This window comes from Hemiscyllium ocellatum, chromosome 43 (genome assembly GCF_020745735.1).
Source record: "Hemiscyllium ocellatum isolate sHemOce1 chromosome 43, sHemOce1.pat.X.cur, whole genome shotgun sequence".
Classification (NCBI taxonomy): Eukaryota; Metazoa; Chordata; class Chondrichthyes; order Orectolobiformes; family Hemiscylliidae; genus Hemiscyllium; species Hemiscyllium ocellatum.
In genome coordinates, this window is record NC_083443.1 from 16,545,685 (window position 1) to 16,562,183 (window position 16,499).

The window sequence follows — 16,499 nt, forward strand, 5'->3', positions numbered from 1 at the left end:
GTGATGTGTATCATCTTAAACCTTGGGAATAGTTGCACATTTAATTGATGGATTCTCTTCATGCACAATGCAGAACTTGATCATAAATCTACTCAGAAATGTGATGTTTACAGTTCAAGTGCAAAGAATGAGGAAGGAAAGTCTCCCTTATGGTCAGCAAATTCCCTCAAGAAAGTCAAATGGCTCAATTGTGGTTTTGATGTGGACAAAGTACATTCAAGCTCAGAATGGAATCAAGCTTCTATTGAATTAAGCAATGAATTGAATGGGAGTCACTCTTTTCTTTGGATATTTCACTTCCACCTACTTTGGATCAGAAACTCAACAAAATTGTGTCTAGTTGGACTGTCAGTGAACGAAAGCAGCTAGGTCTTTACAAAAGTACTTTCTGCAAATCAACTTCTTCTCTGGTTTTTCAAGAATTGTCACCAAATTACAGTAGGCAGAAGTGAGGACTGCAGATGCTGGAAACCAGAGTTTAAATTAGAGTGGTGCTAGAAAAGCACAGGTGAGGCAGCATCCAAGGAGCAGGAAAGGCTTTTACCTGAAAAGTCGATTTTCCTGCTCCTCAGATGCTGCCTGACCTGCTGTGCTTTTCTACTGAATTACAGTAGTTGATTCCAATAAAAAAAAGTGACTCAATGAATCCAGAACACCTTAATTGGCCTGCATAGATTGCACTTTTATAATGGGTAGGGGTTTGAGCTGAGAGCACACTCCAGTCATAGCAAGAGTAGCAATCAAATTAACAGACAATCACAATAGCCATTCAACAACATTAGTAACAGTCATATTGACAGCTTAACAACCTCAATTGATACAGCAGTTAGGGGAGTTAATGCTACTGCATTGGAAAATGTTACTTTAAAGGGATTGACAGAGGTTTTCTAAAAGTGCTTGTTACAGAATCTACTCTGTCTCGTGTCACTATAGACATTATTGTTTGTTGTGCAGCAGTCTCATCAAAATTCACCAACCTGTCTTCAACTCTGTTACAATACCTCAGGGCTTCAAAACAAGATTCAATCTGATGCCTCTGCTAGACCCAATAACATCTTGTGATAGTAGTTTGGTCCAACATTGATGAATTTGGTTAGACGGTGAAACCATGATATTCAATTCAAATGCATACTTTGTTCTCATAAACCATCTGACAACTTTCACACACACCTGAACTTCTTTTTTGGCATTAGCTATTATCCTGGACCAACTTGTTTGTGCTTTCAAATTGAAGTATTTTTGATCTGGAGGCCCGTGATGCCAGAATCCTTGAACTGAATTAGAGTTGCAGAAGCCCTCAAATGCTGTTGATTTTTAATGCCTTCCCAGTATGTGCGAGACAAAAATACTGCAGATGCTGGAATCCAACCAAAGTAGACAGGCAGGAGGCTGGAAGAACACAGCAAGCCAGGCAGCATCAGGAGGTGGAGAAGTCGACATTTCAGGTGGGAGTGTTGGGGGGGCATTGTATCTGAAAAATTGACTTCTCCACTTCCTGATGCTGCCTGGCTTGCTGTGTTCTTCCAGCCTCCTGCCTGTCTAATTCCCAACATATGAAATGCTCCTGCTAACAGCACATGACTTGGTGCATGGTTAGGCTTAACTATGGCGTGGTACTGGGAATCCTGGCAGTGGCAGGCGACTGCCGAGCGAAAGGTACTACCAGTGGTATCATAGAGGCATGGTGCACGGATACGGAGGTGACCTGCAGAGAACAGCTAGAGCTCAGGGAGAGAAACTCTCCATGAAAAATGTCAAATTGAACTTAGCCCATAGTGAATGGTGTTCCATAACACACAGAAAAAAATTATATCATTAATGAGGTTTAATCACTGTGGGTGGGTACAAATATGATAAACAACTCAAGAAAAAGAATTATGGGCGGCACGGTGGTTAGCACTGTTGCCTCACACCGCCAGAGACCCGGGTTCAATTCCCGCCTCAGGCGACTGACTGTGTGGAGTTTGCACATTCTCCCCGTGTCTGCGTGAGTTTCCTCCGGGTGCTCCGGTTTCCTCACACAGTCCAAAAAAAAATGTGCAGGTTAGGTGAATTGGCCATGCTAAATTGCCCGTAGTGTTAGGTGAAGGGGTAAAATGTAGGGGAATAGGTCTGGATGGGTTGCACTTTGGCAGGTCAGTGTGGACTTGTTGGGCTAAAGGGCCTGTTTCCACACTAAGTAATCGAATCTAATGGGGCTATGGACTGGTCCATCCCCATCTGATGAGTTGCATCTTAGGACATTAAAAGGAAGTAGCGACGAAGAAAGTGGACACACGGATAATAATCATTCAATACAACATCTTCTTCATAAAAGGGAGAGGAAAAATAGAAAACTATTGGCTAGTTTGCTTAACATCTGTCACATGACCGTGTTAGAGTCTAGTATAAAGGATGGAACAACAGAGTATTTCAAAATCCTTAATATGTCCAATCAGATTCAGCATAGCTTAATGAATGGGAAATCATGCCTGATAAATATATTAGAATTCTTTGAGGTGATAACAAGCAAGATAGATACAGGGGAATCAGTGGATATAATATACTTAGATTTCCAAAAGATCTTTGAGAAGGTATTGCACATAAGACTATTTAATATGATAGAAGCCCACGATACTAGAAGTAGCATATTAGCTTGAATAGAGGATTGGATAATTAATAGAAGGCAGAATTAGGTTGGCAAGGCAATTTCACGGTGGTAACTTGCAACTTGCCACAGGGATCAGTGTCTGGGACACAATTATTGACAACATATGTAAATATCATGGATGAAGGAAGTGAATGTACAAGTACCATGTTTGTGGAAGATACAAAAAGAAGTGGAAAGGCAAGTGGTGAGGATGATACCAAAGAATCTACAGCTGGATTGGCGGGGGGGGGGGGGTCATAATACATGATCCTCAAAAAAAAAGCATACAAGTTCAGCACAATATGTTGACCGTTATCACAAAGGGAATGGAATATGAAAAAGGATGAATGACTAAAACTATACAAGATACAAATTAGATCATAACTGGAATACTTTTATCTGGATATACTAGCGCTGGAATCCATAGCACCCGGAGGAAACCCACGCAGACACAGGGAGAATGCGTAAATTCCACAAACAGTTGGCCAAGGGTGGAATCGAACCCGGGTCCCTGGCGCTGTGAGGCAGCAGTGCTAACCACTGAGCCACTAGGCTGCCCCAAGTTGTCCACAAGGTGGCTTAAAGTAGCAATGCTTCCTGCATCTATGATATGTTCGACATTGCAAATCATACAGATTTCAATACAAAGTCGTCACTTTGAGGTAGCTTGGCATTTGCATGAATGTGTAACCTTGACTTTCCAGCGGGGATTTAACTTCCCAGTGAAAGCAAAGTCTGAAAACTGATGTTTTTCAGTCTGTAATACAACTGATAGAACAATAGCTGGAATCAGGGAGTCACAGAGCACAGAAGATGCCCTTCGACTCATTGAGTCTGTATTCCTGCTTCCTGATGAAGGGCTTTTGCCCAAAACATCGATTTTCCTGCTCCTCGGATGCTGCCTGAACTGCTGTGCCTTTCCAGCACCATTCTAATCTAGACTCTGGTTTCCAGCATCTGCAGTCATTGTTTTTGCCCATTGAGTCTGACCTATCTACACGAATCCCACTTTCCAGCACATTGTCCATAGCTTTGAATGCTATGATATTTCAAGTGCTCATCTACATACGTTGTCAAAGTTGTGAGATAAGTGAATGACAGTGGAGGCCCCTTAATCTTCTCCATGAAGAGACCCCAATATTTGACAGTACAAAGTATTTGATTGGTGGGGTGAGAGTTATAGTTGGGTCCGTGTCCCAAGGCTTGCATGATTTTAAAACCAAATTCTCAACCAACAAGGCAGCCTGATTGACAGGTTCTGAGACAAAAAAAACTGAAGATGCTGGATTCCAAGGTAGGCAAGCAGGAGGCTAGAAAAACACAGCAAGCCAGGCAGCACCTGGAAGTGGAGAAGTCAACGTTTTGGGTGTAACCCTTCTTCAGAACTCCACCTGTAATGTTGATTTCTCCACCTCCTGACATTGACTGGCTTGCTGTGTTCTTCCAGATTCACCCTTGTCTGATTCACAGGCTTAGTCGGTCCACAGACCTGGAGCAGGTAGGTTTCGTGTTCATCAAGCAGAGATTGCAGCGAGGCAATGGTCACCCTTTATTTAATTGTGCACAGTACACCAGCTATGGCCAGTCAGCTCAGAATCAGTCCCCTGAACGGAGAGGATTCTAATCTCCTGGTTACATTTCTTTTCTGACAAGATTCTAATCTCCTGGTTAGGTTTGCCAGCCGGGGATTTCCTTATTCGGAGGGGGGGAGAGAATGTTAAACTGGGCCAATGACCTTGCAGACGACGAGGTCAACCTGGTTCCCATCACATACGGGGAGGAGGAGGTGTTGCTGCGGTAACTGAGGCAGAGTATCCAAGACCCTGGAGTAATTTTGTGGAGACTGGCTGGGAGAATCAGAATTGTTTTTTTGATTTAGAGTCATAGAGATGTACAGCACGGAAACAGACTCTTCGGGCCAACCCGTACATGCCGACCAGATATCCCAACCCAATCGCGTCCCACCTGCGACACCCAGTCCATATCCCTCCAAACCCTTCCTATTCATATACCCATCCAGATGCCTTTTAAAGGTTGCAATCATATTAGCCTACTCTGGTAGCTCATTCCATGCATGTACCACCCTCTGCATGAAAAAGTTGCCCTTTAGGCCTCTTTTATATCTTTCCCCGCTCACCCTGAACCTACACCCTCCCCCACAACAGGGAAGAGACTGCCTATTTACTCTATCCATGCCGCTCATGATTTTATAAACCTCTATAAGGTCACCCCTCAGCCTCCGACGCTCCAGGGAAAACAGACCCAGCCTATACGACGTCTCCTTAAAGCTCAAATCCTCCAACCCTGGCAACATCCTTGTAAATCTTTTCTGAACCCTTTCAAGTTTTACAACATCTTTCCCATAGGAAGGAGACCAGAATCGCAAGCAATATTCCAACAGTGGCCTAACTAAGGTCTTGTATGGCTACAACCTGACCTCCAAACTCCTGTACTCAATACTCTGACCAATAAAGGAAAGCATACCAAATGCCTTCATCACTATCCTATCTGCCTGCGACTCCACTTTCAAGGACCTATGAACCTGCACTCCAAGGTCTCTTTGTTCAGCAACACTCCCCAGGACCTTACCATTAAGTGTATAAGTCCTGCTAAGATTTGCTTTCCCAAATGCAGCACCTCACATTTATCTAAATTAAACCCCATCTGCCAATTCTCAGCCCATTGGCCCATCTCATCAAGATCCCATTGTAATCTGAGGTAACCGTCTTCGATGTCCACTACACCTCCAACGTGTATAGATTTATTTATTATCACGTGTATTCTGTTACAAAATACAGTGAAAAGTGTTACACAGTGTCTCCAATCTCTGGCACCCTCTTAAAATACAGAGAATATAAATGCAGAAAGATAAAAGAAATAAAGAAAAATGAAAGTGACTTTACAGTCCTTTTTGTTAAGTCATGATTCATGCACCTGGTGTTTGGGCATGAAGCTCTGCACCCTACCTCTGGAACGCATGTCGCCACTCCTCAGTGCCATCTCACTTCCGCCAATGTCCTCGCCACCATGGGTCCTTGCTGGAGCTCACCAACGTAGCCACTGCCAGGCACTGCACCAACCCAAACTTGCCTCTGTCACAGGGGCTCTGAGATGGCACTAGGGCTACCTCGATGATATGGAAGCTGCCGGGAACCCAATCCTGTCTCCAAATTTGCCATCGCAACTCTGCACTGGGCTCACTCATCGTAGGCCCTTGATGATAGAGAAGGGCTGGAGGGGCAGGAAGCTCCGAGAGAGAGCATGAAGTTGCAGTCACAAGATGGAGTGCTGGACCTGGAGAAACACCTCTGTACACACTAGCTCACATGTTGGAAAGACACTTTCCAAGCTAGCCCTTGCTGCTGCACCTAACCTTTAGCACCCCTTGTATCTGCAAGGTTTCCTGAGGCCTAGGAAACCCTCCAGCCATGAGTTAAAAGGATAGCAATCCTGTGACTGGATTTCAAGGACAGGAGATGATAGGTTGCCCTCTCTCTCTTACTGCCCTCTTCCACTACCACCAGTGTGCATGCCTGAGGCAGATTGAAATCCAGTTTCACATTTCTAACATTTAATCTCCTACCTGACCTGGGTCTACTAATCATTGTCAGGTAAAAGTTATCCGCAGTGTGTCTGTAAATCTAGTTACAGTCACCATTTGACTTTCTATACCATTTCTGAAAAAGATCAATGCACTCCTGAACTTGTTTTACACAATGCATTGATTACACCACATGATTGTGGAGCAAACCCTTATTCTGTACCTTTTAATCTTTTTCCTTCGTCACTGCTTTTAGTTGACTAAGAGCTCGGATGTAGCTTGGTGCATAATTTCAGAAACAGGGCAGCCATGCAGGAGAAAGGAAACATGGTGCAGAGCTTGGATTCAACTAAACCTCGATCGCTTACATCTCACAGTTTGAGACACACAGAAGGGAATGAGGATGCCAAAGCCCATGGCAGAACAACACATCCCGATCGTCCCCCGGTCTGATCAGAAAGTGGTTGGTGAAAGAGGCTGATAAACTCTAGTGATAATTCCATATTCTTCATGTTACAAAGTTGGCTGAGTGACAATGCTGTGGCTTGAATGCGTTTTGTCCTTGCAGAGAGAAAAATTGGGGGACAGGTACTGAGCAGCCTATGAGAAGCCTTGGGTGCTTTTTTTTCTTAAAGACTGGAACAATAGATGCAGCCTGACTGGGTGTGGTCAACCTCCCACCCACAGCACCGGGATCTTTCATTTTCAGCAGTATTTACTGTTGGGGTCTTGAAGAAGTGGAAGCTATTTTTCCCCTCTCTGGATTACAGCCAAAAGCTGGGGCTTCTCCTCCTGGGCTGCTGAATAACATGTGAGACAAAATCTGTTCTCTGAATTTGCCTTTTGCCAAGGGTGCATTTATGGGATGTTACAACACTGAAACAGTTAATTAGTAACAGTTACTATACAGTCAGTTCTGCTATAATGCATGTCTCTTCGAAGTGAATTGGCTTTAACATAATTGAAGAATTTAGACCATTATTTGTAGAACATGAACTTTCCTTAGCTGCATTGGCGATAACGTGATTCTGGTCCCATTAGTTTAAACGGTGCGGCTATTGTGCCATTTTCTCATAACATGAGACCACGTGAGAATGGAACTATTGCGTTATATCAGAACCGGCTGTATCCATTATTCTATTACATTTTCCAGTAGAGTTAAAGTATAAACCAAAGAAATAACTTAACTATAGTGTTTGAATAAATTGTGTTTTGCTTAATATTGAGTAGTTTGACCAATTGAATTGCATCTGGAGTGCAACACCTAACATTTATCTTTAAAATAAGAAAAAATTAGAGTCTAGGCTACCTTCTTAATATATTTTGAGGGGGCCTGGTCCGGTCCAAAACAGTTGGGAAGAAAATTAGTAGTGGGTGAATAGTAGAGCAGAAAGAAATAGAGGGAAAAAAGTCAGATAAAGGAAACTGTGGCAAGCTTGTAAATATTTTATCTACAATCTCTAGTCAGGTATATGTTCAACTGTGGAAATTAGTCAACTTATCAGGCATATCATACCCCCTTCATTGGAAAAAAAATTTGTATTGTATGTGCTGTGGTAACAATACCTTTTGATTCTGAAACAGTGAAACACTTGTCCAACATCATAGTTGAGAGGTCATTCAGTCATTGAAATTGGTGTAAATGTACCATCAGGCTCAGGCCAGTTATAGAACATGTCAAAATGGGAAGTTAATGAATGTTTAGACCCAGAGAAAGACATCACCGACAGGCAGCTGGAACAGATTTTACCTTCTTACCTGGAACTATTTCAAACAGATGTTTGCCAGGCTCCTCAGGGTTGGCTGTGAACTCGTTCACTTGACTCCCTTGAAGGTGGATCGAACCCTATGGGGCAAAGAAAGGTGGAGAGTTTTAATGGCAAGAAAATATCAAGATGCTTAATTGAAAACAAAAGTCAGTCAACAACAATGTTCAGTTACAGAGATGTTGTCCTGAGATGTTTCACAGATCCATTATCAAATAGGATTTGGCATGGAGCTGCAAGAAGTGAAATTAGGGCAAATGAGATACAAGGAGACACATTTTAAGGAGGAAGGGAAGTGGAGAGGTAGGGGTTTAAGGGGGAGAACTCCAGAACTTGGAGCCTTGGCAACTGAAGACACAGCTATCCAAGATTGGACATACTCAGAAGGCCAGACTTCAATGAGTACTGACACTTTGGACAATTTTTCAGCTGAAGGGAGGGACAAGATCATGGAGAGACTGTAAAACAAGAATGAGAACTTCAAAATCAAGGTGTTGGCCAAGCAGGAGTCAATGTTGTTCAGTAAGCCCAGGGAGGATGAGTGAATGGGATTCATTGTGAATAAAGACATGGCCAGAGGTTTGGATGACCTCAAGTTTAAAAAGGGTAGACTGTGAGAGACCAGTCTGGAGGAAATTGAAACAGTCAAATCTAAAAGGTAACGCAGATATAAGATTGAGTTATCTTTTAAGAATTAATCAATTTGGCCTGATCAAGCAAGTGAGTAGTTGAATTATAGTCTATTTAATTGTGTTTCGTTATTAAACCATTTCCTTAAGGAATAAACCGTACAGCCAGGTCAAAATTAAACCATTGCTTTATTGTTTTGTTGCTGTTTCGTGGCTCAAGGTACCATAAATTGTGGCTAATATGTAAGAGAATGCTTTGCAATCAAAAAGCATTTAGTTAAAGACACAGCTATTTTGCAAAATGGTCATTTAAACTCTGTAATAAGCCACTGTGTAATTGTTTTTGTTTTGGTTATTTGAGCTTTAATTTGTTTTCTGTTATCCATGGTTATTGTGGATGGTTCTTGTCGTTAAAGAATATTGTTAGATATCGGAGAACATTCAGAAGCATCCTTCTGGGAAATTTTGTTGGAAATTGTATCCTTGTTAAAACTGAATTCTTTTTCTGTATTTCATATTTAGAATTTTCCGTGTAGCAGGAACTAACCTTCTACAAATGTAAACAGATCTCTAGTATATAAACACAGAGAAATAGTTTTAAGGACACTGAGATCATGACTCATGTCAAAGATTTACCAGGCAACACACTATCCTATTATCAATGTATGCTTTAAAAAAAAGAGAAATTTTTACTCTTAGAAGGGGTGAAATTTAACCAAAAAATAGAATGTGGGCAAGGGGACAACAGACATCCTGGCATCATGAGTAGCTGCCAACGGTCATTGGCTGAAACAATTTGGACAGGTGATTGACAGACACTGATGGACATCTTTGAAAGTAAGGTATATGAATAGGTCTAGGAATGGATGGGCAGTTATGAGAGGCTCCAGGGGGATGAACCACAATCTTCTTGGAGGAAGATCATGTGCTCCCTACATCAGCTTGAGGGAAGAACACAGACAGCTGCAAACAAAGATGACCACGAAAGACAGCAAGATCTTCGAGATGTGGGAATGTGCTGCTTCTATTCCTCCATTCTACAGAATGGCTTTGGGATCAGTGAAACAAACATTCTCATCTGTTGCGGATTATATACTTCCGTTCTTTGCTTAAAGTAGTTTATACACCATTTCTAAACTGTTGCTTCTCAATAAACTATCAGAAAATTGCTACAAATCATCAATGGCCTATGTTAGGTAACTGTGATCACAAAGCTTCCCAAAGTCAATAACTTGGAATGATAGTTAAACACTAAAAGGTGACACCACATACACTATAAACACAGAATTAAAAATCACACAACATCAGGTTATAGTCCAACAGGTTTAATTGGAAGCACACTAGCTTTTGGAGCGATGGTCCTTCATCAGGTGATAGTGGAGGGCTCAATCCTAACACACAGAATTTATAGCAAAAATTTACAGTGTGATGTAACTGAAATTATACATTAAAAATGGATGAAAAAGGTTTTGTGATTTACACATGAAAGAAGTGAAACTATCACTGTTTTCTAACAGATGAAAGGCTTAACAGACAATCAATGTATAATTTCAGTTACATCACACTGTAAATGTTTGCTATAAATTCTGTGTGTTAGGATTGAGTGCTCCACTACCACCTGATGAAGGAGCGTCGCTCCGAAAGCTAGTGTGCTTCCAATTAAACCTGTTGGACTATAACCTGATGTTGCGTGATTTTTAACTCTGTTCACCCCAGTCCAACACCGGCATCTCCAAATCACGACTATAAACAAAAGCATTAATTGTTCACTGTGCTATCTTACCTGAGTAAAGATTCATGGAATTGTTAAGCTAAGAGTAGCAAGCTGTTAGAAAAATGGATGATGTTAGCTTAAAGAAACCAATCAGGGATTAGGAAGGATTGCCATACTATTCCAAGATTGACCAAGGAACATTCACACCCTCTTCCCAAAGTAATAAGTCAGAGTCCACGATGCCTCTGATCATGCACAGAGTCATGTAATAAAGCTTAATAAAGCTTGGATTTTAGCGGTTTGTTGCACAAGTTGGAAGGTAGAAGACTGAAGAAGAACAACTTCATAGCAAAACAGAACAAGAGACTAGTGTCCAGTTAAGCCAGTGTCATGAACTGACATTCTAATGTGGATAAACTGAAAGTTACTCCTTTTATTGAGTATCATTTCTTTTGTATTTGTTTTGATTATTTCATAAATTCTGGAAAACATATTTGTATCTGGATTGGGTCTTGTAGCTGATCAGGACTAGGTAACTTTAGGAACAAAAACAGAAATTGCCGGAGAAACTCAGCAGGTCTGGCAGCATCCGTGCAGAGAAAATAATGTTTAAAGTCTTCCAGGGCCACTGGATTTCACTCTCTCTCTCTACAGATGCTGTTAGACTTGCTGAGTTTCTCCAGCAATTTGACTTTAGATTGTGTCTCTCAATCTGAATCTGTAATTGGAATGGATGTAGGACAATCAATTAAAGTATGGACAAATGTCTTGCATTGGCTTGGATGAGGGTTTCTACGTAAAAGATAGTTTGTTGATTTTGGTTGGAACTCCTATACAGGTGCTACAGTGAAGCTCAAGATTTTCTTCATGGGAACATCAGAGAAAATCACTTTTTTCATACCTACATGCAGTTATACAAAAGAAAGCAGAAAGAAAACTTGGAAAGAAAATTCGCGTAATCGCTTTTACTGTCGATAGCTGGCTTTCATTGCTTTGAAAGATGCTCATGCACTGCAATATCTGCATCGCAAATAATTTCTGCTTAGTTTAAAAAACTCAGTAGAAAGGTGTAAGCCATTTCAGAATTAGGTAAATTCCAGGACTGCTTTGTAATTTTGTTCCCCTATCCAGCTCATTATTTTTTTGTGATGGTACAGGCAGTCACCTCAGCGATTATTCGGGGTTTCAGTCCCATATTTCTCAACTTTGAATCCCATCCATTTAAGTTTATGAAAGCATTTAAAGCAAATTATGTGGATCTGTAACACCTTCTAAATGACCAAAGCAGTGTTGCTTTGGCATTAGTTTGATCTGTGATTCTTGATTTCAAAGGCACGCAATCAATGATTTGGACTTTGTCTGTTCAGGGCATCACCAGGCAACTAATCTTTCCCAGTGTTTGCGTCTCAGGCTCAGAACAAGTTATGAATGTTTATTACCAGCTTTAATGTAAAGTATACAAAAGAAGACATCAGGACTGTCCCTCTTTGATTTAAACATTGATATAGTAAGACTTTCAAACAGTGGACAGATTGCTATGTGCATGAGTCATTCATCCCAGTAGAATTCATCACCAGATCTCAAACATATACCAACATTTTTTGGAAATGTCACTTTGGAGCTGTTGCAAATGTGTTTTTATTTTTAAATTGTTATTATTTGTGGCTCCCTCATAAAAGTCAGGGGTTTCAAATTCGTTTGCACATTCTCCCTGTGTCTGCGTGGGTTTCCTCCGGGTGCTCCGGTTTCCTCCCAAAATTGAAAAGATGTGCAGTTCAGGTGAATTGGCCGTGCTACATTGCCATAGTGCCTTAGTTAGGGGAATAGTTCTGGGTGGGTTGCTCTTCGGAGGGTCGGTGTGGACTTGTTAGGCCAAAGGGCCTGTTTCCACACTGTATGGAATCTAATCTAATCTCAAAAAATTGGAACTTTGTCAATTTAAACACAATGCTCACAAGTAGGAAATCCCAGACAAGGTCATAAAGGAACTAAAAATCTCTCCTCACTTTCTGTTTGAATTCATCCACATTACAGGTTGGAATTAAAAATTCAAAACCTGACTGAGCCACCCAGGGTTAAAATGAGTTCCCATCCATCCCTGCTCTGTCAATTAGATGTCACTGACAGGTCAACATGTGAGAAGTATAAAGCCAGTTTTAATAAGAATGTATGCCCATCAAGTTGAAACCTTGAATTATTTTCAAGTCTAGTGTTCATATTCTTAATGTAAAATGGCGGCCATTATGGACTCAAAGATTTCTCTGGATATAAGCGTAAGTGTTATAGTTAGTAAGTTTGTAGATGACATCAAAATTGCTGGTGTAGTGGATAGTGAAGAAGGTTACCTCAGATTACAACAGGATCTTGATCATTCGGGCCAATGGGCTGAGAAGTGGCAGATGGAGCTTAATTCAAATAAATGTGAGGTGCTGCATTTTGGGAAAGCAAATCTTAGCAAGATTTGTACACTTAATGGTAAGGTCCTGGGGAGCGTTGCTGAACAAAGAGACCTTGGAATGCAGGTTCATAGCTCTTTGAAAGTGGAGTCACGGGCAGTTAGGATAGTGAAGAAGGCGTTTGGTATGCTTTCCTTTATTGGTCAGAGTATTGAGTACAGGAGTTGGGAGGTCATGTTGCGGCTGTACAGGACATTGGTTGGGCCACTGTTGGAATATTGCATGCAATTCTGGTCTCCTTCCTATCAGAAAGATGTTGTGAAACTTGAAAGGGTTCAGAAAAGATTTACAAGGAAGTTCCCAGGGTTGGAGGATTGGAGCTATAGGGAGAGGCTGAACAGGCTGGGGCTGTTTTCCCTGGAGCGTCGGAGGCTGAGAGGTGACCTTATAGAGGTTTACAAAACCATGAGGGGCATGGATAGGATAAATAGACAAAGTCTTTTCCCTGGGGTCAGGGAATCCAGAACTAGAGGGCATAGGTTTAGGGTGAGAGGGGAAAGATATAAAAGAGACCTATGGGGCAACTTTTTCACACAGAGGGTGGGATATTTATGGAATGAGCTGCCAGAGGAAGTGGGGGAGGCTGATACAATTGCAACATTTAAAAGGCATCTGGATGGGTATGTGAATAGGAAGGGTTTGGAGGAATATGGGCCAGGTGCTGGCAGGTGGGACTAGATTGGGTTGGGATATCTGGTCGGCATGGACAGGTTGAACCAAAAAGTCTGTTTCCATGCTGTACATGTCTATGACTCTAAATGCGATGTGTGTGTGACAATGGTGGTGAAGAAATATTTCATCAGAAGTCTGGTTTCTTCTCATAGTCCAAAGATTGGCAGGTTAAGTGAATTGGCCATGTTAAATTGACCAGAGTATTGAGATGGATTAGCCATTGCAAAGGCAGGGTTATAGGTGGAAGGGGGAGGGATGGGTCTGCTCTTCGAAGAGTTAGTGGGGACTTGATGGGCTGAATGGCCTGCTTCCACACTGTAGGGATTCTATGATAAGTCCTGTTGATAAATCCTGTTGATAAAGCTTTTAACCAGCAAATGGACTTTGCTTAATGCCAGTGGATTTCTGACTTAGATGTTTACATCTTATGAATTTTATTTTGTTGTTTAAAGCTTATGAAAATAACCAAGAGAGCGAAAAAAAAATGTTGTTTAAGTGTAACTTACTCTTAAAATGAAGGTTGAGGGAGCGAGGGCAGGACTTGGGTTCATATCACATTACAGGTGACCACCATTGCACTATACACGCGCACACAGATGCTCCTACACACACACACACACACACACACACGTGCACACAGACACCCACACACACCCTCCCACACGCACCCCCTCACAGACTTAAGACACTCTGCACTCACTACACACACACACACACACACACTTTCTCACACTCGCAACCCCCAACCCAGACAGACACACACACACAGACAAAGACCCACATGCACACACATATTTTGTGGGGTGAATTTGTACTTGTAGGGTTACATTGTACTTTGCTCAAAAACTGCATGCATTCATGTAGAACTCCATTATCTCACTTTTTAGATTAGAATCAATCTAAACATCATGGCATAGACAGAGAACACAGGGGGCCAACACTTTCAACATACTGTCTGGCTATCACCATTGTTAACAGCTAACCCGAGAAAGCAACTTCTTCAAAAAAAAGTTTTGTGATTTACACATGAAAGAAATGAAACTATCACTGTATTCTAACAGATGAAAGGCTTAACAGACAATCAATTTTTCAAGGTACAATTACAGTTACATCACACTGTAAATTTTTGCTATAAATTCTGTGTTAGGATTGAGCCCTCCACTATCACCTGATGAAGGAGCGTCGCTCCGAAAGCTAGTGCGCTTCCAATTAAACCTGTTGGACTATAACCTGGTGTTGTGTGATTTTTAACTTTGTACACTCCAGTCCAACACCGGCATCTCCAAATCAAATCTTTCGTTGACTTTGTTTGGATCAGTTTAATGTGAACAGTAGGAGTCACCCTGGAGTATCTTTCACTCTTCAACTGAACCATGGCTGATCAGTATTGGAACTTCATTTACATGCTTTGGTTTCATAACCATGCCCTTGCCCAAAGTAAATTACCTCAGCATTTGATTTCTTCTCAGTGCTATGCAATGTGATAATTTTTCCAACTACACTAAAGATACATCTGCTTCCATTCATGTGACATGAAAAACTATGCCTTTGTGAGGAATAGAGTGCTAACATTGCTGTATAAAATATGCATCATTATGCTGCCTGAACTGCTGTGCTCTTCCAACACCACTGATCCAGAATCTGGTTTCCAGCATCTGCAGTCATTGTTTTTACCTCATTGAATTTTTCATGTCTTTACTCTAGTATTTCTCTCTTCTGAGGACATTCAACTGTGCTACCAGTGAGACCTATATTAGCTTGCCAAAAAGAGGCCATTCCTCACCTTGGTCCTTGACAGTGTCATTAGCAGGCTAGGAGAAAGTGAGGACTGCAGATGCTGGAGATCAGTGTTGAAAGTGTGTAGCTGGAAATGCGCAGCAGGTCAGGCAGCATCCAAGGGGCAGGAGAGTTGACGTTTCGGGCATGAGCCTGAAGAAGGGCTCATGCCCGAAACGTCATCGCTCCTGCTCATTGGATGCTGCCTAACCTGCTGTGCATTTCCAGCTACACATTTTCAGCTCATTAGCAGGCTATTCAGTCATGCAGAGCAAAGACATTGAGCTCTACAGCACTGATAAAGGCCATTTGGCTCATCATAACTGCAGCAGTCAAAAACAACCACCCAACTATTCTCATCCCATTTTCTAGCACTTAGTGTTATACACGCTAGCACGGCAAATGCATGTCTAAATATTGGATCTAAACTCAATCCTAGCCATGTCTTACAGTCATACTTTCTACCTGATGTTGAATGGTGCACACGCAGAGTCATGATTTTGTTTCATCTGATTGTTTGTCCAAAGACGTTGACGTCAATGCTGCTCTAACATGTTATCTTTATGGGAGAAAGCGAGAACTGCAGATGCTGGAGATCAGAGTCGAGAATGTGGTGCTGGAAAAGCAATGTCATCTACTGCGCCCATTGCACTCGGTGTGGTCTCCTCTATAAATCGGGGAGACAGGATGCCTTCTTGCAGATCGTTTCAGAGAACATCTCTGGGACACCCGCACCGCCCCATGGCTGGACACTTCAACTCCCCCTCCCATCCATCAAGGACATGCAGGTCCTGGGCCTCCTCCACCGCCAAACCATTACCATCTGACGCCTGGAGGAGGAACATCTAATATTCTGCTTTGGGACTCTGCAATCACATGCAATAAATGTGGATTTCAACAGCTTCCTCATTTCCTCTCTCCCCCCACATTATCGCCTGAAGCCGCCAACTCGTCACCGCCCTCCAGACCAGTCCATCACTGCCCCCTCTGACCTACCACCTTCTCCCTCACCTTCATCCACCTATCGCTTTCCCAGCTATCTCCCCTCAACCCCACTCCCCCTCCTATTTAGGTCTCATCCCCGACCTACAAGCCTCATTCCTGATGAAGGGCTTATGCCCAAAGTGTTGATTCTCCTGCTCCTCGGATATTGCCTGACCTGCTGTACTTTTTCAGCACCACACTCTCGACATGTTATCTTTATGCTTTGTTAGTTAACTCAACATAGCCTGAGGGATCAAACTTTGGAAATGCTTCACCTCTGTGGCTCACTTATCCCCAAGGATGTCTACCAACTTCTAATAGGTGACCAAGGA

General features: G+C 42.1%; 1 protein-coding gene across 1 annotated transcript in view; it reads right to left on the minus strand.

Moving 5' to 3' along the window:
- Window positions 1-16,499, minus strand: part of LOC132834916 (rho GTPase-activating protein 22-like) — a 411,982-nt gene that overhangs the window by 271,739 nt on the left and 123,744 nt on the right. Inside the window, exon 3 of the mRNA XM_060854044.1 lies at window positions 7,929-8,016. Within this exon, the coding sequence (XP_060710027.1) occupies window positions 7,929-8,016 (88 nt within the window). The remainder of the gene's footprint in view (window positions 1-7,928; window positions 8,017-16,499) is intronic.